Source organism: Electrona antarctica (genome assembly GCF_951216825.1).
Source record: "Electrona antarctica genome assembly, chromosome: 22".
In the NCBI taxonomy this organism is placed as follows: domain Eukaryota; kingdom Metazoa; phylum Chordata; class Actinopteri; order Myctophiformes; family Myctophidae; genus Electrona; species Electrona antarctica.
The window spans coordinates 27,027,124-27,054,939 of NC_136805.1; the positions used below are offsets into that span (position 1 = coordinate 27,027,124).

At 42.8% G+C, this 27,816-nt stretch overlaps 1 protein-coding gene across 1 annotated transcript; it reads right to left on the minus strand.

Annotated features, from left to right (window-relative positions):
- Positions 1-1,431: 1,431 nt before the first annotated feature.
- Positions 1,432-27,509, minus strand: LOC306915173 (alpha-actinin-2-like). Its single transcript, XM_079492432.1, has 24 exons — positions 27,230-27,509; positions 24,491-24,605; positions 24,224-24,343; positions 23,808-23,894; positions 23,634-23,721; positions 23,209-23,287; positions 21,907-21,988; positions 20,899-20,984; positions 20,582-20,674; positions 20,111-20,236; positions 19,323-19,427; positions 17,902-18,049; positions 16,912-17,062; positions 13,698-13,806; positions 12,764-12,904; positions 12,012-12,197; positions 11,400-11,534; positions 10,328-10,402; positions 9,268-9,372; positions 7,249-7,395; positions 4,978-5,043; positions 3,661-3,819; positions 1,662-3,342; positions 1,432-1,581 (listed from the first exon to the last, which is right to left on the minus strand). Exons 1-23 carry the CDS (start codon positions 27,356-27,358, stop codon positions 3,184-3,186), a joined length of 2,691 nt encoding a protein of 896 aa, XP_079348558.1. The 5' UTR covers positions 27,359-27,509; the 3' UTR covers positions 1,432-1,581; positions 1,662-3,183.
- Positions 27,510-27,816: the final 307 nt, after the last annotated feature.

A 27,816-nucleotide genomic window follows, 5' to 3' on the forward strand; every position in this document is an offset into this window, starting at 1 on the left:
TTTATCTCTGGAACCCCAATCTACACAGTGAAATCACCAGTGTTAATTTAACTATCTATGACAGTGTACAAATATGTATAATTATATTATATCTCTGTTACATTTTTAGGCCATCTGGTGTACCAAGAAAAAGTGCCTATAAGGAATTACCCTGGCAGACTTTTGGTTAAAAGTTCTCTGCAAAATATCCTGCAGCCTTTTGTCACAAGCCATAATAACAAAAAGATTGGTCTAGTTCAAAATCACTTTTGAATGCAACAAATAGCGTAAAACTAAAATTACACTAAAATCTGCAGGAATTCAAGGCTTCATGATGTGTGTAATTGATAGAAAACTAGAAAAAGTGCCCTTCTGGGCACAGGTCTCCACCAGGAGGATAGGAGTGTGTGTGTGATGTTTGGCAAAATGTTTAGGAGCAATATATACGTGCGTGTGTGTGACGAGGCTTGGCCTGTTGTAGCGCCACCATGAGGCTGATTTGAAAACTGTCAAGTGGCATTTCTTCCAAAGCCTAGTGGGAATATGCATGCACAGTTTCACCACAATTGGACGCTGCGTTGAGTAGTTGTGGCGATTTGTACTAAACGGGTATAAAGCGGGCTACTCCTGAAAGGTTTAGAAGCCAATCGTAGAGGGTGAAATCACACGATGTGTTCATGATTTGCAGCATTTTGTTTGAAACTGAGCACTCCTGCGAACTTTGGAAGCCAATCTTAGCCAATCAGGATGGAGTCTGAGAAATCTGAAAGACCCGTTTCGTTGAATGGATCTAGAGAGACTGTGTACCAATTTGCGTGATGTTTGGACAAAATCTGTAGGTGTACTGTCCAAAAACTTGTTTTGCACAAAGCGGCCTCCTGGTGGCGCTATAACAGGCCGTTCTGGAAATTTTGGGGCAGAGTTTCATCGTTGGCATCCAGGAAGTGTGTGTGCAAAATGTGGCATCGACCGGGTTAACGGTGCCGGAGATTAGCTGTTCACAGACGGACGGACACACGGACACACGGACGGACGGACACACGGACGGACAGACGGAGTGCAAAACATACTCTCTCCCCATGCCTTCGGCCTGGTGGAGACAATAACTAAGTAAAGGCTATATTTTGGGTGAACTACTCCTTTAGTCAACATGCTGTGTAGGCCTATATCCCCAGGTTTCGAAAGCTATGTTGACCTAAATCCACTTTTTTATGCTGGTTTCTTAAAAATAGATTATGTAGGTCAGTAGAGTAGGCCTGTGCCGTACTACTCCTTTAGTCAACATGTTGTAGGCCTATATCTCCATGGCTTTTGAAAGCTATGTTGACCTATTAGGCCTATCCACTTTTTTATGCTGGTTTATTACAAATAGATTACCGTATGTACGTCAGTAGAGTAAGCCTGTGCCGTAAACGCTTAAATGCAGACAACTCCTTCCATAGCAGTTCATGCAACTTGAAAATGTGAGCATGAGAGAAAGAGATAGAAATACATTCAAATTAGGCCAGTGGAAACCATGGTACTGTAAATGCAGACCTCAGTCAGTCAAATACATGAAATGCAGTATATGTGTTGTCTCCGCCAGGAGATCATGTTTCAACCCTGTGTTTGTGTGTGTGTGTGTGTGTGTGTGTGTGTGTGTGTGCGTGCGTGCGTGCGTGCGTGCGTGCCATCTTTCAGACATACTGTAGCTGTGTACATCTCATCCTACATGCCAGTACTTTTCAGCTTCATGTATAATTGACTGTCAACTTCTTTAGCCATAATGTCAATGACACAGTGCTTACTTCTTCTCTCGAAGGACTCGCAAAGATTGGTGCAGCAAAAACACAACACATTTCAAACAGCAACCACCGATTGACGGGGTATACCGGTACAAACATAATGGACACAAGGAATTAATAAATTAGATTACACAGAACATTGAATGAAACATTGAATTAAATCTATCCAGAATTAGGATTTAATGGCATTGCAGCTGGGAGGTACGTAGTTCACACATTCAGTATATGACGATGTTATAGCACTGTGTAATGTAATGTTTGTCCTAGTGGTGCCACACACAAGTGTTGACAGTCCAAAGATTATAGTTTTAATTTCACCGTTGACATATTAATGACAACAGTAACACTGTTTTGCACCTTGAATCTCACATGTAAATCATTACCATTCCATTCAGTGAATGTAGATGTTAGTACTACAATTATTACATAGTCTCCAACAACACAGGTAAACTGTAAATAAATGCATTATATATATTTTTGTATTGCTATACCTGACCAGTTTCAATTAATACTTGAAATATTTTCATTTACATCCAGCACTTTCTTTGGGGGAAAACAGGATACATTTTGACCCTTGTTCACGGACACCTTTGTTAGCATAAAAACAGGCTTAAAGGTCCCGACACACCGAACGCGTTTTTTGGAATCTTTAGCTGCGTTTTCCTGTCGGTTTTTCGGAAAACAGACAAAAGTCTAAAAATCCGAAAACGCGTCCAGTGTGCAACCACCTTAATACTGTGTTCACACTGGTGAATGCAAAAGATACAAAGATTCAAAGCTACACAGGATATTTGTAGCTTTGTAGATTTGTAGCTGAAGTTGAAACCAGCTCAACGTTTTTGTAGCTGTTGTAGCTTTTGCAGCAGCTACACACGACTGATGTACTGTATGGCTTCCATTGGAAATGAATGGTAGACTGTATCTTTGCATCTGCCCGTGTGAACGCAGCATTACACCTGCAGTGACTGATCTCTGCCTTATATGTGTCATGGCTCTGGGACAATCTGGTAGACTTGCTAGAACCAATCCCTGAGAAGTAACTGAAACAATTTCAAATAGTAATACAACAGTTAGTACATCTGCTGTTTGCTACTTCTAATAGGTTCAAACTGTAAAGCTGGGCTTTGTTAAATTGTTTCACCAACGGCAACAAAACATCTTATTTCAACACTTTGTGGCATGGATCTTTGTGACACATATCTTAGTATTTCATAGTCAATCAGATGGTAATTGCACTGAATATGTTTCCTTTGCGACTAAACCAATGTAATTATTCGCTATTAAATTCACCTTCAATTTCTTTGTATCTGACCTATTTTGTCTATGTCACAAACAGTTAAAAATAAAAGGTTCTGTTTCCCGTGTCTTTGACACATCCCTGGTTTTGTGTGAATGTGCATATGATTCCCACCACTGGCCACTAGACGTCACTTTCTCCATAGAGGGCAGTGGAGAAGGCTGAGTAATCCAGCGCTCCAGGTACTGCGTCAGGCCCCGCGTATGCCGGCATCCTGGAGATGCAGTATTCAGCTTGCTCAGGTGGTAGCTCTCTACGCAACTCCTCAAGCAAAATATAAGGCTAGAGAGAGAGAGAGAGAGAGAGAGAGAGAGAGAGAGGTAAATGTATTTATTTAGAGAGAGAGAGAGAGAGAGAGAGAGAGAGAGAGAGAGAGAGAGAGAGGGAGGGAGAGAGAGAGAATAAATATCCCATTAAGACCTGAGGCTGATTCTACTACTACTAGATTTCAAAATGTCCTATTCCCTACTATCACCTTCCTCACTTTCTGAATCAGCAGTCTTGCCATCCATCCATCCATCCACCCATCCACCCACCCATCCATCCACCCATCCACCCATCCATCCATCCACCCACCCACCCATCCATCCATCCACTCACCTTGTCAGCTGCAAGGATCCTGAATGAAGCTACAACTTGTTCTGAAGTGTCTGTGTCCGATGCTTCTCTGGTCATGAAATCAACAAACTGCTGGAAGGTGACCTTCCCTGTGCCGTTGGGGTCCACTAGGTTCATAACCCGTGCAAACTCTGCTTCACCCTGTGCACACACATAGCACATTCATTACACTATTTACAATAGCCAATCTGTGAGCTATGAGCTTGTACATCTGCTATTTTCGAAAATGTACTGTATGGCTATTTTTGAAAGTATAAAATAAGGCATAAAAACCAGGAAAAGGTGACATCTTGACATCACGATATTACAATATTCTAAATCGCAGATGATAATTATCAAATCATGATATCAATATAATCGATATTGCCCATAGCCCAACAAAGTATACTAACTGACGGTCACTACTATCGATTGAACCTCATCAGGTTTAATCGATGAAGTCACCAATATAGAGGGCAGAATGATTAACTACACAGTATTTTTAACAGAGTGACTGACAGACTCACTGACAGACTGACAGACACAGGCATTTGTCTTTGGTATAGGACATTCTAAAACAACCAGACCTTTCATTCCAACAGGCCTGCCAGCCTGCCAGCCTGTGTGTGTGTACAGCGTGCGTGTGTGTGTGTGACTATGTGTGTGACTGTGTGTGTTCGTCTTGACAGAGTGACTCTTACAAAGTGCTGAGATACTATTATTATTGTGTTATATTTCCATTGGCCCAGCAATATTCCACCATGTGAAGTTAAATCTCAAATCCTTTTGATTGTTATGGTTTAAATAGATGGATACATTGCTGATCTGATATTCAGCATCAGGAGTGGGAGGTATTTTGATGCAGTTTCTTAAGGTTGTGTATCTGGTAAAGGTTAAAGTCTATGTAGAGATATGACGGGTTTCTCAGTCTGTAGAGCCGTCTTCTTTGCACCACAAGGTTCAGTGTTCAAACCCAGGGCACCGCCAAGTGCCAACTCAGCATATGAGTAGCACGGCTTTGGTAACGTGAGCTATAAGTACTGGTTGGGAGCTGATGGTAGGTGTCACACTCCACCGACACAGTCCGTCTTGAAAATGGGCACCCCCATTCTTGGCTGATACTGACAATAAGCCTATTTAGGGTTATGGCTAAAGTAAGAGGAAAGTTTATAAAGCAAGTATGCGTGTGTGTGTGTGTGTGTGTGTGTGTGTGTGTGTGTGTGTGTGTGTGTGTGTGTGTGTGTGTGTGTGTGTGTGCGAGCGTGCGTGCGCATGTGCATGTGCATGTGCGTGCATGCGCCTGCGTGTGTGTGTGCTTACCACATCATAGCCCATAGAAATCAGACAGGCCCTGAAGTCATCTGTTTCCATCCCTCCTTTCTTTTTCTGTAAAAAACAAAATGTGTGGGAAATTATTTCTTTTTAACCTACTGGCCTAACCTAACCCTAAAACTAACCAACCCCTCAGGCTAACGCTAAAACTAACCAACCCCTCAGGCTAACGCTAAAACTAACCAACCCCTCAGGCTAACGATAAAACTAACCAACCCCTCAGGCTAACACTAAAACTAACCAACCCCTCAGGCTAACACTAAAACTAACCAACCCCTCAGGCTAACGATAAAACTAACCAACCCCTCAGGCTAACCATAAAACTAACCAACCCCTCAGGCTAACACTAAAACTAACCAACCCCTCAGGCTAACACTAAAACTAACCAACCCCTCAGGCTAACGCTAAAACTAACCAACCCCTCAGGCTAACACTAAAACTAACCAACCCCTCAGGCTAACACTAAAACTAACCAACCCCTCAGGCTAACGCTAAAACTAACCAACCCCTCAGGCTAACGCTAAAACTAACCAACCCCTCAGGCTAACGCTAAAACTAACCAACCCCTCAGGCTAACGCTAAAACTAACCAACCCCTCAGGCTAACGATAAAACTAACCAACCCCTCAGGCTAACACTAAAACTAACCAACCCCTCAGGCTAACACTAAAACTAACCAACCCCTCAGGCTAACGCTAAAACTAACCAACCCCTCAGGCTAACGCTAAAACTAACCAACCCCTCAGGCTAACACTAAAACTAACCAACCCCTCAGGCTAACGATAAAACTAACCAACCCCTCAGGCTAACGATAAAACTAACCAACCCCTCAGGCTAACGATAAAACTAACCAACCCCTCAGGCTAACGCTAAAACTAACCAACCCCTCAGGCTAACGCTAAAACTAACCAACCCCTCAGGCTAACGCTAAAACTAACCAACCCCTCAGGCTAACACTAAAACTAACCAACCCCTCAGGCTAACGCTAAAACTAACCAACCCCTCAGGCTAACGCTAAAACTAACCAACCCCTCAGGCTAACGCTAAAACTAACCAACCCCTCAGGCTAACACTAAAACTAACCAACCCCTCAGGCTAACGCTAAAACTAACCAACCCCTCAGGCTAACGCTAAAACTAACCAACCCCTCAGGCTAACACTAAAACTAACCAACCCCTCAGGCTAACACTAAAACTAACCAACCCCTCAGGCTAACGCTAAAACTAACCAACCCCTCAGGCTAACACTAAAACTAACCAACCCCTCAGGCTAACGCTAAAACTAACCAACCCCTCAGGCTAACGCTAAAACTAACCAACCCCTCAGGCTAACACTAAAACTAACCAACCCCTCAGGCTAACACTAAAACTAACCAACCCCTCAGGCTAATACTAAAACTAACCAACCCCTCAGGCTAACACTAAAACTAACCAACCCCTCAGGCTAACGCTAAAACTAACCAACCCCTCAGGCTAACGCTAAAACTAACCAACCCCTCAGGCTAACACTAAAACTAACCAACCCCTCAGGCTAACGCTAAAACTAGCCTTAACGTAACAAAGTTTGTGGTTTAGAGAACACAATACAACTTGGACGGAGGGAGAACGCAGATTTACAGAAAAGCAGTGGGTTGTAAAGTTAAACACCACATTTCCAGAAGGCCTGAACAATACAAATGATAATTAAAATGGAAAACAGGGGAGGAACCAAATCAAAGCCATTGAATCCCAAACTTCCAAATTTCTCTCAATTATATGAGATGGATACTCCAGGCAGGGCAATAGCATAAACACAAGCATTTAGATTCAAAATCAGACCATCACTGCTGATGGTCTGATATTGACACCAATGGGTGTAGGTAAACAATCCCCTCACACATTAAGGAGTTAACTCCAGTCACCTCATGAGGTGACTTGATTAAGCCAGACTAAATCTAAATATAAGATTTAGAAACGTTTAGTAATTCTAGTAAGACTAAAACATAATTGCCCAGACTCTTCTTCAACAAAGATGGCGAAAGCAAACATTATTTGTTCTGTACTAACAATTGTATGGTACAGAACACTGAAGTCCTTAAACCAGAAACCTAACACCAACCGTAAGCCCTCACCCTAAAATGAACCCTTGAACATAATTCCTCATATTTTTGGTCATAGAAATGTATTTTTCTCATGCGGACCAGAATCAGCACATGGTCAATTTCAGATTTTACTATGCTTGAGGGGACTTCTAGATGACACACACGCGGGTGCATTCTTACCCGGTCAAAGTGGGTAAAGGAGGTCCTGAACTCATTTATTTGCTGCTGGCTGATGCCCTTGGCATCACGTGTAAGAATCTGGGTCTCGATTTCATTCACAGTCCTGGCTATGGTGGTGAGCAGCAGCTCCCAACCAACACGCATATGCTATAGGGAGGAAGAGAGAAACATGATCTGTGAGAGAGGAGTCGGCATTTAAAACGTTAATGTTGAAGTGCAGTGATTTTTGTACTTCCGTTTTGCATCTATGAATTACTCTATTCTAATAGACCCCCCCCAGGTTTGGTTAGAATATTCAAATGTCTTCCTTGTGCATTTTTGGTTTCTTCCTGAAAGCCGAGACCCATTTTTGTGACATAACATCATAACCCGGCCTAACCCCTCCCCCATTATCGAGGCTTAAGTTCAGGTGGGTGGTGCACAGGTGAAAACCAGTTATACTTAATGAACTACCTTCTCTTACATCTGTGACAAAGAGATCAGTCCTAACCCCTTCATTGCTGTGTTTGGGGTGGTCCCTGGTGAAATGACGGCCTCAGTCGTCCAATCCGACACCATAGCCTTCTCCTCCCTATTGGCCCGACGCCTTATTCTGTTTAATTGGAAATCAGCTATTCCCCCATCACATCGACGCTGGGTCGGAGATGTGATGGCACACCTAAAACTCGAGAAGCTCAAATATTCCAGGACACACAATATTCACGGAGCAACAACACGGACGTGTTGTTGTAAGACGTGTCAATGTGAACTTACAATGTGAACTTTTGCCCATTAGAGAGTTTTTCCAGCTATCTTCTCATAGACATATCTGATGGAGGGTATTCCCCTCGGCAGAGAGTCTGTTCCGATATATCAATATCATGACTGCATGGACTGAATGATAGATAACCTTTGACCTGAAGCCTTATGCTGAATCGTATTCACTCCCAGACAAATGATAACTGATAACATACACAGTGCTGAACTATGGCACCAGTAGAATACATGACATTATGATATTTTAAAGTAGGCCTAATAGTACATTTTGATAATTACCAAATTATTCCATAGTTAACTGTGACCTTTGCTGCAACCACAGTGGTTATCATGAGACTGTCACAATATGATCATATATTGGCATTCCGCCATTCCCATATATGGGCTTAACAGGGATTGTAATAGGGTATCAGCTGGGAATGCCCATGTATGGAACTTTTTTCCCTTTTTTTAAATTCACGTTTTCACATTTTGTTTTTTTTGTTCAAGTTTTCGGCAAGTTTTCGGGCGTAAAAGTGGGGCTTCGGGCCACAAACATGGGGTCCAGGTAGAGCCAGACCTTAATTTCCGGCCCTGTTGAGATCTCTATCCTCTGGTTGGATTTCTATTACTATGGTCTCCAGTTGATTGTTATTGTTGTATGTGTCCAGCTTGACTTTGTGACATGGTGACCAGGGCTGATGTCACGATGACCTGGGGGCATTTATTTTAACTGTGTGAAGAGGGCTTTATTGATCTGTGTGTGTGTGTGTGTGTGTGTGTGTGTGTGTGTGTGTGTGTGTGTGTGTGTGTGTGTGTGTGTGTGTGTGTGTGTGTGTGTGTGTGTGACTGTGTGTGTGTTCGTGTGCATGTTCGTGTGCATGTTCGTGTGCATGTTCGTGTTTGTGTGCTTGTGTCAGTGGTCAAGTTGATGGACGTAAAAGCCGTAAATAAACACTAATGACTAATGACTTTCATTAGTTATTAGTGTTTACTTACGGCTCAATTTCTCCACTGAATGACATTCACTGAGGAATTGCCACGACTCCATCCCTCCCCGTCAGACCACAGATGACAGACAGACATGCAGAGACAAGCATGCCACATTTTATATGATGACTTGACCCTGATTATGCTTTCCCTATTAAAATAAATATTGCTCTGTTTTGGCTGTTATAGGCAGTTTGTCTGTGTGGAGGTGTGGCAGTTTGTCTGTGTGGAAAATTAAAGTCTGTGTGTGTGTGTGCGTGCGTGCGTGCGTGCGTGCGTGCGTGCGTGCGTTACCTCCATGCTGTAGTTGGTGTGTTTATTGTCAAAGATGAGGTTTTCCTGTATCTGCTGATGGTCTCGCTCCAGTTTGTCAATGTTAGCCTTGTAGTTGATAATCATCTGATCAGGAATACCAAACACACAAGTATTACTTCATTACAGCTTATGATTGATCACAAATCAACATTCCTTCAAATCAATTGTGAAGGCTGAATGATAATTATTGCTGCTATAGCTTCAAAATGTATGCATTAGGCCACAGAGCCCGATTTGATGCAATGTTAGACTACTCTATAAATCAATGAGGAATGGACCCTTGACGGTCCATTTGGTTACATTTATACACTGTCGGAGTTACACAGTCGTAAGGGTAATTGAGAACCACTGATCTACTGTAAAGGGGGGCACATTTTGAAGGGCATTATGGAATGACCATGTCGTTTTACCGGTAGTTTAAAGCATGGCTTGGGGAAGGATCTGTTATCTGTTGTTTTATGTGAGTGTTGTTGTAAACATGGCAGTAATTTCATGGAAGCCATGAAGACCATGGCCTCCATGGCCCCTCAGGTTGACCTATTGCCCCTAAAAATCAACATTTTTAGTACTATTTCAAATCAATAATATAATATTCCCACCACTGTTGGGGAAGTTACGTTGAAAACGTCATTACATTACTATTATTACTACTTTTTAGTTTTTAACATTTAAGATAATTAATTACAATATTACTTTTTGTACCAAATACAGTAAATGTGTTATTTAATTACTTTCACTTTCACAAAACATCCTCAAATGAAGAGCAAAAGGAATGCCACAATAATGTGTAAAATGCTATTTTACAACTGAGAGGCTGCAGCACCATCTATAGGCGTAGTGTATATATTGGACAACTGCAATTAGTGTAGATTTAGAAACTATACATCTTTAATGCATGCTATTGTTCTTACTCATTAAAGTAATTCTTATTTACGTAATGTGTTATTTAGTTGTTATCACAACCACCAGCTAGTATTGGAAATGAACGTGTACCAAGAAAATAATTGTTAATTAAAAGCACCCTTTGCAGATGATTTACCTGTTCAAACTGCTTCACCTGGGTCAGCTGCTCCTCCAGGGATCCACCCAGTTCCATTGTGCTACGGCTGATCTCCTGGACAGACAGAGAGGGACGTGTAACATCACACCAGCTTTTTTCATTACATTTCACTTCAACATTTAGATGATGCTCTTATCCAGGCTGATTTACAGGGGTAATTCAAGCTAGCTAAATGCCAGAAATGTAAATTCATGTACTTTGAGAATGGCTTATAAATGTTCTGATGCAGATGGACCAATGTCCATCTGCAAACCAATGTGAAAACCTCAACTTTAGTGACTATGCAATAATAATGCAATTATCATCATCATTATTAGTTGAGCCCCTGTGAGTGCAACAACAAAAAAAGTTCACTTTTTTTTTTAATAGAAAATATTTTGAGTATCCAAATATTGTTTCATTCCTAATTTAGTCGTTGTGCCAATTGATTCCTCCCCAGATTCCTCACACATTTCTGTGTTGTCACTGCTGTTAATTGTATCCTCCTGACTCACCTGCCATTGAGGAGCCACCACCGGGAGGACGTAGAGCCTTCGTCCCACTCCTCCCGCCCAACACTCCCTGCTGACCTAGGTGCTGCCCCAACCCATAGGATTACATGCAATAGCCAATATCACCCTCCCTGCCCGGCTTCCCTCCCTTGTGTTCTCATACTGTAGATGCCAGACAAAGCCAGACACACCATGGTGGTTTCGAACCCACTACCTGGTGGTGAGGGGCAGGGACTGTACCATAAAAAGTTTTCATCTTTTAAACTGTGCGCGTGCATGCATTGTTTGTGTGCGTGTTTCTGGACTTTTCTCATTCTTTTCTTTCCAACTAATTGAGTCACAATAATGAACTTAGTCTATAGCTTTGTCCGGAGAAGACAAGGTGGAAAAGAGTGTGAAGCTATTGTAATAATGAAGCTGTTTGTGTGTTTGTCTGAGATAGGGCACAATTTGGATGTCAAGTAGAACAAGGACACTGAGGTCATCTGGCCTTAAGCCAAGTGGGGCTCAACTATATGCACACCTCTGGGACTGGGTGGCTCTTGTTGTCTCTGGCCTACCTCCATCCTGGACTGTAGCCAGGGTCCAGCGTTGTTGGCCTGGGCAGCAAACTGCCTCCTCAGCCTCTCGTTAGCATGCTGCCGGGCTAGCTCCTCCTGGAGACAGCTGTTCCTCTGGGGAACCAGCTTCTTCACCTGGGGAACGCACACAGATACTCATGCACGTATCACACCTGGACAGATGTCCACCATGTACTGTACACTAGTATACATGCAGATGTGATGTGTGCACATTCATATGCACAAACTGCCACTATGCAATAGGCTCTGTGAACAGCAGCCTTATTGGAAATTCCTCACTTCTCGTAATTATGTGGTGTTGAAATTATTATGCATGTTGGCTCACTGGAAAGACTCTGCTACATCATGGGTCTCAAATTGGTTCCAAATGGCCCCTTATGAAGTGTGTAACTCTGCAAATGTTCCATTTGTACACTCTCGGAGTTATGGGGGTCCTTGAAATTAAAAGGTTTGAGAACCACTATGGCACACTAAAATGGAACAGAGCCTACATTAGTACCATTCGTATCTGGAGAGGTAAGGAAGGAGGTCCGATTTCTTTCCAATATGGCTGCTGTGCATAGCCTATTGTTTCTGATTAATGACGCCCACCTTTTCCCACTTGGTTCCTAGGTCAGCTATGCTGGAGATGGTACAGTAGGGATTGACCAGGTCAGCAGACAGGCCGTAGCTCTGAGAGATCTTCTGTACCTCACTGTACACACTGAGGATGGCCTGTCGTTCACCGTCTGCCTCTGGCATGGTGGCTTTGAACTGCTCATGAGCTGACACCAGACTCTGGAGAGAGAGAGAGAGAGAGAGAGAGAGAGAGAGAGAGAGAGAGAGTTGGTATTTGGGAGTACTTGAGAATTTGTTGAATAATAGATTGGTCGAATAATATACAGAAAACTAAGGAAATAAATTAAGTAACATTTTGGTGATTTAGCGTGGTTTAGCACTTTTTTATTGTATTTTTTTCCCCTTTTGTGCCAGGGAAACAAATACATCTTCAATATGAGAAATAAATGTTCAGAATCTACAGCTTGGTAGGCTCAGGCTGCCTATAACCAACAGTCCAACACACCAACATAGCCAACCCAAAATGTATGATTATCAACAAAAGATAAATATCGGCTACTGCCATCAGTTTTATTTATTTATTTGCCGATATTGACCGATATAGCGGCAAATATCGTCCGATACCGATATACATCGGTGCATTCCTTGTGGAAACCTCATACGTCCAAAACTGTACAAAAATAGCTAACGTTTTATACTTTTGTGTGACGCAGTTAAAATATGTAGATAAGAGGTTTCTGCCCAACAGCAACGATATAATGTATGAATATATTCATTGTACGTACCTGTGTCTCATCTACAGTGTGGACTAAGAACATGTCCTGCAGGTCTTCTATGGCTCCTTCCATCCAGTTGTTGAAGGGAGCCGTTCTCTTGGCGAATTCCAGGTGGAGCTGGTCAATGGTGTCCAGTAGCTTCTCTGTCCTCTGGGCGGAAGAAGACATACAGTAGAAGAGTGCTGGGTTGATATATTTTGGCGTGAGTGCAGCAGGTAACATTTAACTCCATTTGTACACTCTCAGAGTTATAGACCTGTAAGGGTCCACTTGTTGGAACCCCCTAACTAACCCTGAGGGTCCCTGGGCTGGACCCCACTTTGAGAACCACTGGTTTAGAAGCATTTAAAAGCTGAAACCTGTATGATTTATGTCCTCTCCAGGATTTGAACACAGGTTTCCTGCATGAATGCCAGAATTTCTCCTGGAACCACAGGATCAAAATGTAAAAGTTTGCAAGCCCTGGCTATTGAAGAGCAGGGAGACCGCTCTCTGACCACTGCAGTTATGGCTGACCGTCAGGGAGACCGGCAGGGAGACCGGTCTCTGACCACTGCAGTTAGGGCTGCAAGTTGCCTGCAACTATAGATGATTCTATTGTTTCTATTGATTCTATTCACACTATTGATTTTTGATTAATATAATAATTGAGAATAGCTTAACTAAATTGATTAGTCAAATTAACCCTAAATACTTTTCATGAACTAGCATTCATTCGGGAAATCTTCCTAAAATAGACTTTTAGGTTGCAATTCTGAAAAAAGGCTGCAAAAACAGGACTATGAATGCATACTGTAAATAGCTAATAACTCCAGTACAAAGATCGTGGTACGTTATAAAACTTATTTTTCAAAATAATAACCCTGTGGATTGTACCTCCAGGTTTTCCCTTCTCTTCTGGGTGAGGGTACCAAGCTGATCCCACTGATCACAGATGGCTTACCTCCAGGTTTTCCCTTCTCTTCTGGGTGAGGGTACCAAGCTGATCCCACTGATCACAGATGGCTTGGCAACGCTCATTAATGGCACCTGATGCAATGTACTCCAGTTCACTATACAAAGAGGAGAGGAGAGGAGAGGAGTTACTGTTTTTTGTGTTTAAAGGTACTATTGACCATATGCAGACCGCGTCCATCTTGCCAGCAAGGTGGTAACTATAGGTGCAATTTGCCATTGACAGCCCATTCATCCAAACAGAAAAGTCCTATCTGATTGTATTAAACAACGTTAAACTCTCCAACATTGCAGCTGTACAAAAAGCTTGAATTATCCAAAGTGTTTGTTTTATAAAAATCCACCATAGACATGACTTCCTGTCCAGAAATTCCTTGCAGACGATTATTTTTCTAAGTGTCAGAGTTTGGAAGTGCTTGTTATCAGTAAAGCAACGTCCTGCTGCCTCCTGCATTATAGTGCATATTCAAAATCGAAACATCCAATCCAACACTTACATTTCTTGACAAGAAGTAATAGTAGTAGTAGTAGTAGTAGTAGTAGTAGTTAGTAGTAGTAGTAGTCTGTCATAGTCTGACAGTGAAAAGTTGTAGTATATTGTTGCCCCATACACACATAATACACTTAATATTATGTAGTCTATATCATGTACAGTAGAACTCCAGATAGCCTGAGCAAGGCACCCCTTTTCTCCTTCTCTCTGGTGAAACAAATAGGCCTGCTCTGATGTGATGTATAGGCAACATGTCTTTATACCGTGTCACAAATACACATTCTGACTGCACACAGATGTATTACACCCACAGCATAATGTTAAGTATAAGTATAAGGTTAACTATGGCTGCACACAAGGTAATGATTATGGTATATGCCATTGAGGAAAACATATGGGCTAGACTTTCAATACTGATGTGCACCCACAGGTCTGCAGGCCTGAGGTCATAAAGGTCATGTGGTTCCCATGGAAAGTTTATCAATGGATGTGACTACCATCGTAATATATTCTATTATCTTGAGACCGTCCTTAGTTACATCCTTGGTTACGTATTGAAATGGATTATTCACACACCATATAGACGAGAAACTTATGACACACACACACACACACACACACACACACACACACACACACACACTCTCAGCTATTCACTCACTCACATGCACTCACTGAATAGACACCCGTATATAAGCACCCCATTTTATCCGGACTGTGCTTTCAGTGAATATTCTTCCTGTTGGCCACGATTTGATTATATACCCACTATTATCAACACTCAATAGACTACAAAGTGAAACAGTGAAAAGACTGAATCAGAATCTTTATGATTAATATAGAAAAATGCATCAAGAGGGCCAGAGAAATCACAATTTTGTATTATTCTTTTCTGTTCAGACAGGACGCTATAGCACAATTAACAAACCCTAGTGGCCCCACTGACACATAAACCCCTAACTGCTCCCCTGGCACAAATAAACAGTGACACAATAATACCCTAAAGCCTAAAGGACCAGGGACCAAATCAAATTATTATAAGGTTACAAGGTTTGACTCCAGGCGGTGTTGTCTATCTATAACTTCCAATCAATCTCTGCCCTCAGTCTACGTTCATGTTACTCTCCTACCCCTTTAAGCAGGGCAATAATAATCAGGGTCAAAGTCACCATGTAAAATGTGTGTCATGTTTGTCTGCATGTCTGTCTGTCAACGTTTGGACTGATGGGGACTGTAGCAAATCCCCCAAGGTGTCATGTTTCACATCGTCAATCCAGAATAAAGCAGAGGAGAGCCGTAAATAATCAGAAACATGACCCTGTCCTTTCATTAACTTGACAAACACACACACACACACACAGTACACCCTCTACACCATTGTCTCCACTAGGCCGAGACTATATTTTGCCACCAAGAGGCCAACTTTTGTAAAACAAATATTTGATGCTTAAAGGCATTACGGCCAATGTCACTCACCTGGTGAGTGGATTTACCAGAGAAACCTGAGACACGCACGCACACACACACACACACACACACACACACACACACACACACACACACACACACACACACACACACACACACACACACACACACACACACACACACACACACACACACACACACACACACACACACACACACACACACACACACACACACACACACACACACACACACACACACACACACACACACACACACACACCTGCTCTAGATAGTTCATAGTGTTGATGTGAATTATGTCTTCATGAGTGACATCAGAGTCCTTCAACTGGGTGTCCTCCAGCCAAGGCTGGAACTCAGGTTAGTCCACACACTAGAGGGGGGGTGAACTCAGGTTAGTCCACAGACTCCACACACTAGAGGGGGTGAACTCAGGTTAGTCCACACACTAGAGGGGGGGTGGACTCAGGTTAGTCCACATATTAGAGGGGGTGAACTCAGGTTAGTCCACATATTAGAGGGGGTGAACTCAGGTTAGTCCACACACTAGAGGGGGTGGACTCAGGTTAGTCCACACACTAGAGGGGGTGAACTCAGGTTAGTCCACACACTAGAGGGGGTGGACTCAGGTTAGTCCACACACTAGAGGGGGTGGACTCAGGTTAGTCCACATATTAGAGGGGGTGAACTCAGGTTAGTCCACACACTAGAGGGGGTGGACTCAGGTTAGTCCACATATTAGAGGGGGTGAACTCAGGTTAGTCCACACACTAGAGGAGGTGAACTCAGGTTAGTCCACACACTAGAGGGGGTGGACTCAGGTTAGTCCACACACTAGAGGGGGTGGACTCAGGTTAGTCCACACACTAGAGGGGGTGAACTCAGGTTAGTCCACACACTAGAGGGGGGGTGGACTCAGGTTAGTCCACACACTAGAGGGGGGGTGGACTCAGGTTAGTCCACACACTAGAGGGGGTGAACTCAGGTTAGTCCACATATTAGAGGGGGTGAACTCAGGTTAGTCCACACACTAGAGGGGGTGGACTCAGGTTAGTCCACACACTAGAGGGGGGTTCCCACAAATGGAAACATTACGTGTGTTTGTGACACAACAGTGCTGTTAAAAGGCTGGCAACTTCCTCGGCTGGTTGGAGCTTCAAAGCATCCGTGCAAATCCTCTCTCATTCTTCCCTCCCATGCCTCTCCCATAATGCATTCCTATCTTTCTGTCCCTCAATCATGCCTTCTTCTTCCTCCTTACTTGAGCTCCTGTGCAATAGCAGCGATTTGCTCCACTCGGTCCTGGTGGGCGGCCAGGTCGCTTTCGAAGGCCTCGTGTTTCCTCAGCAGTGCTCTCACCTCCGTCAGCGTAGCTGTCTCAAAGTCCTTCTTGCCAAGAACACGGTCCTTACCTGCCGGGGAAGCATACCAAAGGAGAACATGTATTTTAGAGCCTGACCCATGCCAGATTTCTGGGTCTAATGCCAGATCCAAATGCCTAACCCTAGATTAAAGCTTTTATTTGAGAACATTTTACTGTAGATAGGCAGACAAATAAACAGAAAAAAAACTTAAACTTCAATATATGAAAATGACATTGACAACTTGAATTACTTAATTACAACACGCATTGTGACCAGTGTTCATTTCTTTCCATCAGATTTAGGTCTTTAGTCCAATTTAGTCCAATCAGTCAATCAGTCTTTTAGTCTTAGTCTTAATGCAATGTACATTTTGCCAGAAAATATTTAGTCTTTTGAATAACACACCATTTATATAGTCTTAGTCCTATTTAGTCTTCTGAAATTGTTTAGTCTTAGTCTAGTCTTTAGACGACTAAATATCAAAAACCTTAGTATTTAGTCTTTTAGTCTTAGTCTTCAACAAAATTAACACTGATCGACCTGCTGTGAGCTTGTAGATCTGCTAGTTTTGAAACTTTTTAAAGGGTAATCTGGACTCTCTATAAGACAAAGTTATTTTTGGAACCTTATACAAAACACATTTTATACACATAAACACTTATATAGAGATGACTTCCGCACACCCGGTAGGCAATTTGGGGCAGGTGCGATGGTGACGAGGCATACAACGTAGGAGAAAGAAGGGACATCCGCACACCGCCACTTGCCAGGTTCAAGAGCATTTATTTTTAAAGAGCAGAGAGCAACGTTTCGGTCTTGCGACCTTCCTCAGGCTTGAAACACAAAATCACAAAGTCAGATGCTAGACATTTGGAGGCATCACTCACCAAGTGCCCAGGTCTCGTGTGTGGCAGTTTTCTGTCGGAATTTCTCAGCCAGGTGCTCCAATCTCTCCAGGCGCCTGATCTCAGTGAGCATCCACTCCTCATAGCCTCTCTCTGCCAACTCCAGACCCTGCCATGCACTGGTGATGTCCTACAGAGACACAGGCTTCATCTCAGGCCAGAACAGTCAGCCTTCTTGACACCTGTTCAAACAGCCACTTTGGTGGACTGTTCAACCTGTTGCATTTGTGTTTTGGTTCATTTGAGATTTTAAACAGTACATGCTATGAAATCCCAAATGGCCTTCCACAGGTTGGCAGTAGATCAATCCAAATGGGCCTGAATGATCCAAAAGGATCCACAAGAGGCGGTCACGGCCACACAGCCAACTCAAGGTACGGCCACGGAGCCGACTTGGGGACCCAACGCAGCTCCTCCAAGGAAAACAAACAAATTAAAGGAGCTGAACGTGAATCCCCCCCACCGCCCACCCCTTTTTTTCCCTCACTGTATATGTTTCTTTTCCCTTTTTACCTCCTTTATGATGAATTCCTGTTCTGTCTATATAGAAGTGTCTATTTGTACGTCTATTTGTACGTCTCTAAATGTTTTTGATGATTTGAACAGGGTGGACCCTATTGGAAACAAGTGTAATGCTTAATTGGGTCGTCCACTCACAGTTAACAGCCTTTGTATTGAGTTTGTGCTTGAAATGTACTGTAATTCTGCAAACTGTTAATAAATTCTTCAATCAATCAATCAATCAAAAGCCAAGATATAACTCCAATAGGCTCTAGTCCACTGTTTCCCAAACAGTGGGTCGGGAACCCTTTGTGGGTCACAGGCAAATTTGAGTACCTTTTCCACCACTGGTGGTTAGGGTGGCCATATCCAGGGACAGAAGTATTGGTTGTGTGGGACAAATGGGCCCGGAGGGCGGGACAGGGTTAGCAACGTATTACTTCATTTAAATGCCTTGATGTGACATTCGACCATAGGCCTAATATTGCCTATCATTTTGTTATTAAACCCCTCTGGCGTCTCACATTTTGTTTTAAAATGTTCATTGTGGTATAAACATGGCCGACTTGGTACTGTAGCCTATTATACAGTATTTCTCATGTTATTATAACAGGCTTAAAATATATATCTTGCAGGAAAAGAGACAATGAGAGAGCTTTACAATAGAAAGCCAACTTTTAGGGGACTACCTATTAGGGCATTTGAACACTGATGCCTGCCAGTGCACAATGTGGCACAGGGTCTCAATTTGTTGGGATGCCTGAAAAGTCTTGGAAATGAGGGACTGTCCCACGCAAAGGGGGACATCTGGTCACCACCAGTGGTGGTGACCAGATGTCCATGTGTGTCTTTGACAGTTTGTGCGCTCAGCGCTCAGTGCGTGTGTCGTGTGCTGCACCCACCGCCACCATGCGTCCCTCGGAGGGCATGAAGGCCGGCCGGCCGCTGATACGCAGCTTGGTCTGCAGAGTGTTGAAGCTGATCTCCAGCTGGCACTTCTCCTGGATCTGGAATTCACAACCAACTATTATTATGTCAACCACTTCTAATCTGGCGGTGCCCCTATTTTGGTCATGTCTCTACTGGCAAAAAAATATTCAGAAATTATCAAAGATTTATTTTTATTCTTTTCAAAAATAGCAATAATAATAGCCAATCTACAAGCTCATAAACATGTTGCCCCCACCAAAGGGGCTACATGCACACAGAACTCTTCCTACTGATGATACTAATTAAGGCTCTGTTCCATTTAGTGTGCAGTGGTTTTAATTTAAAGGGCCCCAACTCTGAGAGTGTACAGGTCCATTTGGTTCCATTTGTACACTCTCAGAGTTACACACCCGTACGGGCCATTTAGAACCCACTCAAGGACACTATGTTTGCATTGTGATCAATAACTCTGCACTTTATATTTATACTTCTCGCACGGTGTTGAATTTGTGTTGTTCGTATTTATTATTGTTATATGTGGAAAAAGAAAAGAAAGGAATGCACACGCAAATGCCAAAATAAATTCCTATGTGTGTTACACAATGGATAATAAAGGAATCAGAATCAGAGTGTTTCCAGTGAGCCAACACGCACAATAGCAGCACCCTCACTCTGGTTGACCAGAATGGAACAGAGCCTTGATTAGTATCAGTACCAGAGGTAACCAGAGGTGAAATTACAGACCAAAGCTAATACCAACTTTGGGTGGTTTGTGCTGACGTCGGTAGTCCCTGAAGTCCTCCAGCTTCTGCCGCATGTCCGCCATTTTCTTCTCAGAAGACCTGTTCTCCAACCAGGGAGTCATACGACAGATCCACTCCAGCAACTAGTGAAGGAATACAAGACAGAGCAGTGGATGGATGGATATAAGTCTATTTAAAAGACTTTTAAAAGATGATTACAGATTATGTGTTGTGAACTTAGTTCCTATTTCCTGACTTTCACCGGCTGATTGGTTAAATGCTGATTGTTTTATTTTTGTGTTTGAATTCTATTATTGACATGTTCTACTTGTATTGTTGTGAAGCACTTTGTGACTGTGAATGTCTATGAAAGGTGCTCTACAAATACATTACTAGAGGGAGGGATGGAGGGATGGATGAGTTCATGGTGGAAGGAAGAAGACAGGACTAATGGAAGGACAAAATAATTGCACACTCTCTTTCCTTACGTCACTGGCCAGCTTCTCATACTCTTGCATCAGTTTTTCGTTTTCCTGGTTAACACCCAGAACCTTGCAGATACGATTGGCAGCGGTCTCGGCCTGCAGTTACACACATCATTTTGAGTAACAGGGACATCCCTATACTGTACATGACGCATAACATACCTACTGTAGTAGTCATTGTTGTGGCTTATCACCCTCTATGTCCTTTAACCACCCCACAGACCAAACAAAGGATGGGTATGTTTACTATGTTACAATGCATGATATGTGATATGATTACGGACGTAAAAAACTATAATTACACATGTTTACTACAGTACCTGCTCGGCTCCAGCAAATGCATGGTAGAAACAGGACACATAAGTCATGATGGCTCGCTCATCTGGCTTCGGGGTGTTGACGATGTCTAAGAAAACAAGAACAAAACAAGGTTCAAGGTTGTGTTTTATTGTTACGTCTTGTGTACATGTACATACTGTAAGAGTAAAACTTATTTTTGTTATAGTAGTAGTAGTAGTAGCCTAGTAAACCAGTAAGACGCCCTGAGGGTGAGAAGATACCTCGCCCTAAAGGGCGAAGTTGCACGCACGCATCCGCCTGGGTGACAGCAGACTGCTTGGAATGGGGGGTCAGATCAACATGGAATTAATTCTGTACTGGTGTGGAGCGTGTCTTGAGTGTACAGGGTTTGATGAGGTCAGATCAACATAGAACAGGTCAGCTCCATAAATGGAGATCTAAGGGTGGCAGCGGGGGCAGTGTACAGGGTTTGATGAGGGCCCAGGTAGGGCCGGGCCTTAATTTTCGGGACTGTTGAGAACTCTAGTTTTCTCCGATTGCCAGGCGTGGCTGCACTAATAACATTAAGGCAGGCCCATCTAGAGTTTGAATGGACAGATATCAGTCAAAAGGGAGACATTGAAGAGGAAGGACGGATGGGGAAGGATCAACATATGGAATGGCAGGTCAGCTCCATATATGGAGATCTAAGGGTTTGAGGTCAGATGTAGAGTTTCTGGCCAATATTGATGACATCAGGGGTCTCCATATATGGGCTTAATATTGATGACATCCGGGATCTCCATCTCTGATGATGTCACGTGATGCCACGTGATGTCACAAGGCATGACCATATATGGAGGCGTGGGGTAACGGACTGACGGGAAATGCACGTTTTCATAGAAAAAGCGACCTGCGGTCGGAATAACTGTAGTAAAAACAGAACAGAAAACATTGGTGTACACAGAGATAATGAATGGAAAGTAAAGAGCAGAGGAAAGGAGGTGAAATGAAGACATAAAAGAAGTCAAAGGTGTGAAAGAGCAAACCTTCAGCATCCAACATCTTGGGGATGTCCAGGTGCTTCTCAGCCACCTCCATGGCCAGGTTCAGGTTACCAATAGGATCGTTCTACACCATTGAATAGAATAGATTAGATTAGAATAGATTTAATCTCTCAGGATAATATATAGTACGTTCTCCTGAGAGATTAAATCTAGTCTAATCATAAACATGTCACGTTAGGAATTAGGAATTAACACAGAAGCGCTATGTAAGCGCATGTAAGATGACAACTGAATTTATGTGATTGGTTAGCCGATTTGCTCGTCTTCAAATTACGTAAATTGTCCTTTCATTGTCAATGGCATTTATTGTTTGTGTTGCCACAAATTTACGTCATATTTCAGGCACATATGACGTAAATTCTGAACAGAACAGAATGTTGTTAAAGTTGCACCGACGTACCATTCCTAATCTGGGCAAACATTAGTCAAAAATAGCTGCTCAACAAGCTCATAAGGGGGTGCATTGTGATGTTTGTGAGCTTGTAGATCGGCTATTCTTGGTGAAGATATTCAGTGTAGACTCAGAGATGCACGATATTGAAATTATGACATATCTGATCTCCAATTATTTGCAGGGTCATATCCGCTGATACCGATTCCAATACCCATATATTACTGTACATTATTATATTTATATTGAACTCATTGCTGAATTTTGACGTTTTTCATTTTTGTTTTGCTGGTGAAAGTAGATGGTAAGGTCCCGACTAACAGCTGACACTCTTAAAGAGACAGAGATAGGCAGACTGGCTGCTCTGCGAGTACAAAGCCATTGACGGTCACATTATTATTCCTTCATCAATATTGGTGAAAATCATCTGGATTATTTAGAGATACCGATATGACATTTTCATGGCCGATATGGCCGATTCCGATAAGCTACCGATTATATTGTGCATCTCTAATTCAGTGGACTTGACTGTATACGGTCAACGTGTATATAGAGGTTTTTTATGTTTATTGTGTCAATAAACCCGCTAAAACCAATATATAGCTAGCCAATCAGACAGATTTATGTCCACCTCATGCCAACTGTTACTCTCTCTGCACACACATTTTCAGATTCATACACTGCCTATTTAAATCTTTAAGATTAAAATCACTAGTCCAAAAGGGACACTTCAATTGCATACCCCGGGCCCATATTAACCATTGTAGGCCTACACGAAAACCAGGTCACATTAGTATGTTTGTGTTGTGTGTTTGATTTTTCTGTTGTTGTTTTTCAATGTAACACAATGTAAAAACTCAGTCCATGTCCATTGCGTTGGTCATGCAGAGCACCTTGCTAAGCTTGGAGTAGTCTATGAGGTCAGGGCGGTGTCTGTGTATCAGAGCACACAGCGCCAGGCCATCTTTCCAGCTTCAAATTGACACACAGATCACAGCACTTCAGAAACAATACAGGTATGTCAAAAACAATAATCATGATAGAAATAATAATAATAATAATAATAATAATAATAATAATAACTAATACTAGTTTCCTAATCCCTATAGTATATAGACTTCAGTGGTTCTCAAACTATTTAATTTCAAGAACCGGCACAACTCTGACAGTGTAAAAATGGAAACAAATGGACCCATTTGTCCCTTAACTCCCTTTGCAACCCCCTCAAGTAAGCCAGAGGGTCCTTGGACCGCTCTTTGAAAAGCACTGGACTAGACTAATATACCACAGGTTGCATTTCATTTAGGCGTTGGCTGACCTGACATGGAAGTTCTGGACGTTCACATTCCTGTAGGGAGCAGTCTTCCTTTGGCACCACAGAAGAAGACCCTCTTTGGCAGAGGTTTCTGCAGAAGAAAACAAACCAATATAGATATGGACGTAGAAACTAACAAGGGCAAGGAAAACAGACAGACAGACATGCTTGCTTTACCGTCCACTGAGATGTCCTGAATGGCAAAGCGGAGGATGATGGTCCAGATCATTCCTAGAGTCATCTTCACATTACCATCCACTATCTCTGCAAGGGCCCAGAAATACACGTGTCAAGATGGGACGTGTTGTAGATCTTGTGTTGTTGAGATGTTGAAAGACTTTGCCAATAACATAATGCCCAAAGTAGGGATGCAAGGTTGGTTAAGGCTGGTGGTTAAGGCTGTTAAGGCTTAGGCTCAGGCTGTTTTCTAATGCCCAGATTGTGTAGTATCCAGAAGATGAATTTATGCCCCACCTTTGATAATAATAACTTTCTTCAACTTTCCTTTAGAACAAAATCCTTTTCTTATGAAAATACTTTTTATTGTTAAATAGTATAGCTTTTAATGCAAAGGTTATGAGCAATCCTTTTACCCTCTGCTCCTATAGAGACCAGTTTCACTCCTTTGCTGGTGATGTACTCCAAAGCTTTGTTTACATTGGCGATCTTATGGAAGCGCATCTTCCCTCTGTCAGGCTTGGGAAGACGCTCACCTGCCGGAGGAAGTCACCTAAGTTATCATCTTCCTGGAAGTGGCATCACTATAAGCATGCATAGAAAACATTTGTTTTGAAAGGATAAACACAGACTAGTTGACCCCGTTATGTTTTTTTACACAGGTATTATTGTTTCACACTGACCAGAAATAACCTCCAACAACAGCATGAGCTTCAGGCCATTCCTAAAGTCCTCCTCGATGTTCTCTATCTGAGTGCCTGCCTTCCTCAGGTGAGAGTTACACCATGCTGTAAATGTCTGAGAGGAGAGGAGAGGAGAGGAGAGGAGAGGAGAGGAGAGGAGAATAGAATAGAATAGAATAGAATAGAATAGAATAGAATAGAAGAGAAGAGAAGAGAAGAGAAGAGAAGAGAAGAGAAGAGAAGAGAAGAGGGGGTATTTAAGTATCAACTGGAATCTGGCAATAAAACAAAATATGAAAAGATATACTGTTTGAAAAGTAAAATTATGTTTTTTGTATATCTTGGTAGAGTACATACCATACATATACACTATATACATACACTATATACCCCCGTGCACGCACGCACGCACGCACGCACGCACGCACGCACGCACGCACGCACGCACGCACGCACGCACGCACACACACACGCACACACACACACACACACTGCAGCCTCACGGTTTTATCAACATTATTCAAGTGAGATGAGTTGGACTATTTAACAGCAATATTAGGCTAATATAGCTACCAATATGTATGACACCTGGATTTACCCAAGAAATAAGTAGGCTATGACACCTGAATCTATCCACGGAATAAAGGTTATACTGTATATTATCATCAACTACATCAACTACATCAGCAGCACAGCAGTGATCTACGGTATGTAGAAGCGGCCTCCAACTTCTAAGACATATTGGGACATCAGATCCTTTCGGCATTGAGTCATTTTATTTCCCATCACGGTCATCCAAACAGCAGAGCAGTGAAACCCTGATAGTGACCCCTTGGGCTGCGGTCCTCAAATACCTGCTTCTGCATTCCATCCGTGACGAACAACAAGAACGAGTTGTATTCATCATCGCGCTGCTTCTCTAAATCAGTCCTGTTGTCTGTCTCCGTCTCTGTCTTCCTGTCGTTCAACTCCCTCTGTCTCTCCGAAAAGCACCTGTAGAGGTTGACCAGGTGATCCTCATCTGGTTCAATGTCATTAGCCTGGCGAGGCATTGTTCCTCCTGTGAGCTATGCTATGCGTTCTGCTCGGTACCTGGCCGGCCAACAGGCTGGAACTGTCCGAGGACAGGACACCCAGATCATTGTTGTTGTGCTTTGTTTTCCCTCTCAGGCGTGAGGAATCGCATTTTTGACCTTGTCACTTGTCACTCTTAGACACAAAAGGGGACAGGTGGCTTGTCTGCATTTCTAAAAGCAGAGTTTGATGACAGACACAAACAAGGCACTCTGGCTCACGCAAGCACACACATGGCGCACGCAAACGCACACAAATTAATTTAGTTTTTAAATGGAGCCTACATCAAATAATGTTTCATAAGGTAGTGGCCCATTGATTAGATACTTTATGTCTGGGGGGGGGGGTCGGTCTGTGTACTCTATACACAGATAAACTATATACAGTATTATCTGTCTGCAATGACATAATACACTGTATCATCATCATCTCGAAACACAAGGCCATGGAAAGCTCAATATCAGATGTATGGTGCAATTTGGAGGTCAAAGATCAAGGTCAAGAGGCTCAATTATTGATTCAAACATTGCCATACATGTTTGTTTTATCTATTCATCGTAGGAAGATGAAACTGGTTGCATTTGAAAGCTATTTTCACGCCATTTTTAGGACACTGCCTGAGGTCATCTGGTGATGTGCCCCACTGGTCTACTCACACCTCTAGGTTGCTCATGGTTTGTATGTGAATGGAAAACCACTTTTCCCTACCCAGTATAGTCACAGGAAGCTGCACCAGGTTGGGACAGAGAAAAAAAAGACCACTGCACTTCTTCTCCTGGCCTCTATGAGAACAGGGAGCACGGTACACATCGAAGTCTGAGTTTGCTCCATGGCGTCAAAAACACCACAAAAAACACATCACTAAAGCCTGTGTGCACCTCGGGTCACACAAAAAGTATGTCGGTTGAAGAAGTCAAAGCCGGTTTCAGAATGTTCTTCTGAGAACCTGTCAAAATGTAAATGCCTTCCATTGATCACGTTGACTTAAATAAAGAGGCCTTACATTGTAAACCCTTGTTGTACACACACACACAGACATGGCGTTTGCGGGTAACCGGATAATTGTTGAGCCAAGTCCAGCTGGACCTGTGTCTCTTCTCTTTCTCCCTTTGCCGCTCAGTTAAAATTAGGAGTAGCGAGGCTCCCATCCATCTCACTTGAACGTCATTTGGACATCTGTTGACAGCCCTCGTACTATTCATATCAAAGGAATGACACTGGGCACTGTTCATTGCTATGGAGGTCTATTGTTGGATGCTCTCCACCAAGGGCTGTCAGAGCTATTGTCAGCTATCATGTTCAAACGGTTTGACGCGTTTGCACTCCTTGGCTGTAGGTCATCATCAGCTATTCCAAACCATTCAGACCAAAAGGATGTCTTTATAGGCTAGGTGCACACACCCAAATGAATGCATGTAGAAATATTTACTCTGAACAAAAGGGATTGAGGTTAACTCTCACATTAAATGGACATGTGAACACACTGATAAATCCTTCACCATCCACTTTGGATTTTAACGACATGTCCGCTGTTTATAGTCTATAAAATGCATTGCACACCACACACATCTTGATATACGGTAAGTAGGTGAATTTGACATACATTTTCATCCATTTCCATCTAAAATCCTGGCCTCAAAATGAGTGAACGTGCAGTAGGCCTACCTTTCGCTGTTGTTTCTCCCAGGCGGGGTCCAGCAGCAAGTCCCTGTCCCACTCATCCTCTTGTATGGTGTAGTCCATCTGCTCTTGCACCATGTAGTCACTGGTGGAGTACTGCATGTCAGGCCTCATCCTTGAGCTCAAGTGTCACTGACTGAGGCAAGGCCAAAAACTTGCAACAAAAAGGCTATGTTTGATAGTGTGTTTCCCGGACCTCTCCTCTGTGCCCTGCTCTCCTGCTGGTGACACCGTGTGTGCACCTCGGGTGAAGGTGAGCTTGCATGTGAGTGAGTTTGTATGAGAGGGTCTGGGAGGGAGGGAGGATAGAGAGAAGGGGAGAGAGAGAGAGAGAGAGAGAGAGAGAGAGAGAGAGAGAGAGAGAGAGAGAGAGAGAGAGAGAGAGAGAGAGAGAGAGCGAGCGTGCGTGCTTGTGCATGTGAAAACAAACATAATCTTCATACAATAACACTAAACTAATGGGTAAGCCTGAATTCCTCTAATAAAGAGTTCTCTTGTAAAGTGAATGCCCACATATACCGACCAGAAATGCATCTCTGATTCACTCTTTATAATACATTGGAAAAACATTT

Excerpts from the sequence above, each read along its gene's own strand:
- LOC306915173 (XM_079492432.1), bottom strand. The coding sequence starts at position 27,358 with ATGAGGCCTGACATGCAGTACTCCACCAGTGACTACATGGTGCAAGAG. Across the intron at positions 11,535-12,011 it reads TAGGAACCAAGTGGGAAAAG|GTGAAGAAGCTGGTTCCCCA; the intron begins GTGGGCGTCATT and ends TGCGTTCCCCAG. Across the intron at positions 7,396-9,267 it reads ACACCAACTACAGCATGGAG|CATATGCGTGTTGGTTGGGA; the intron begins GTAACGCACGCA and ends TCCTCCCTATAG.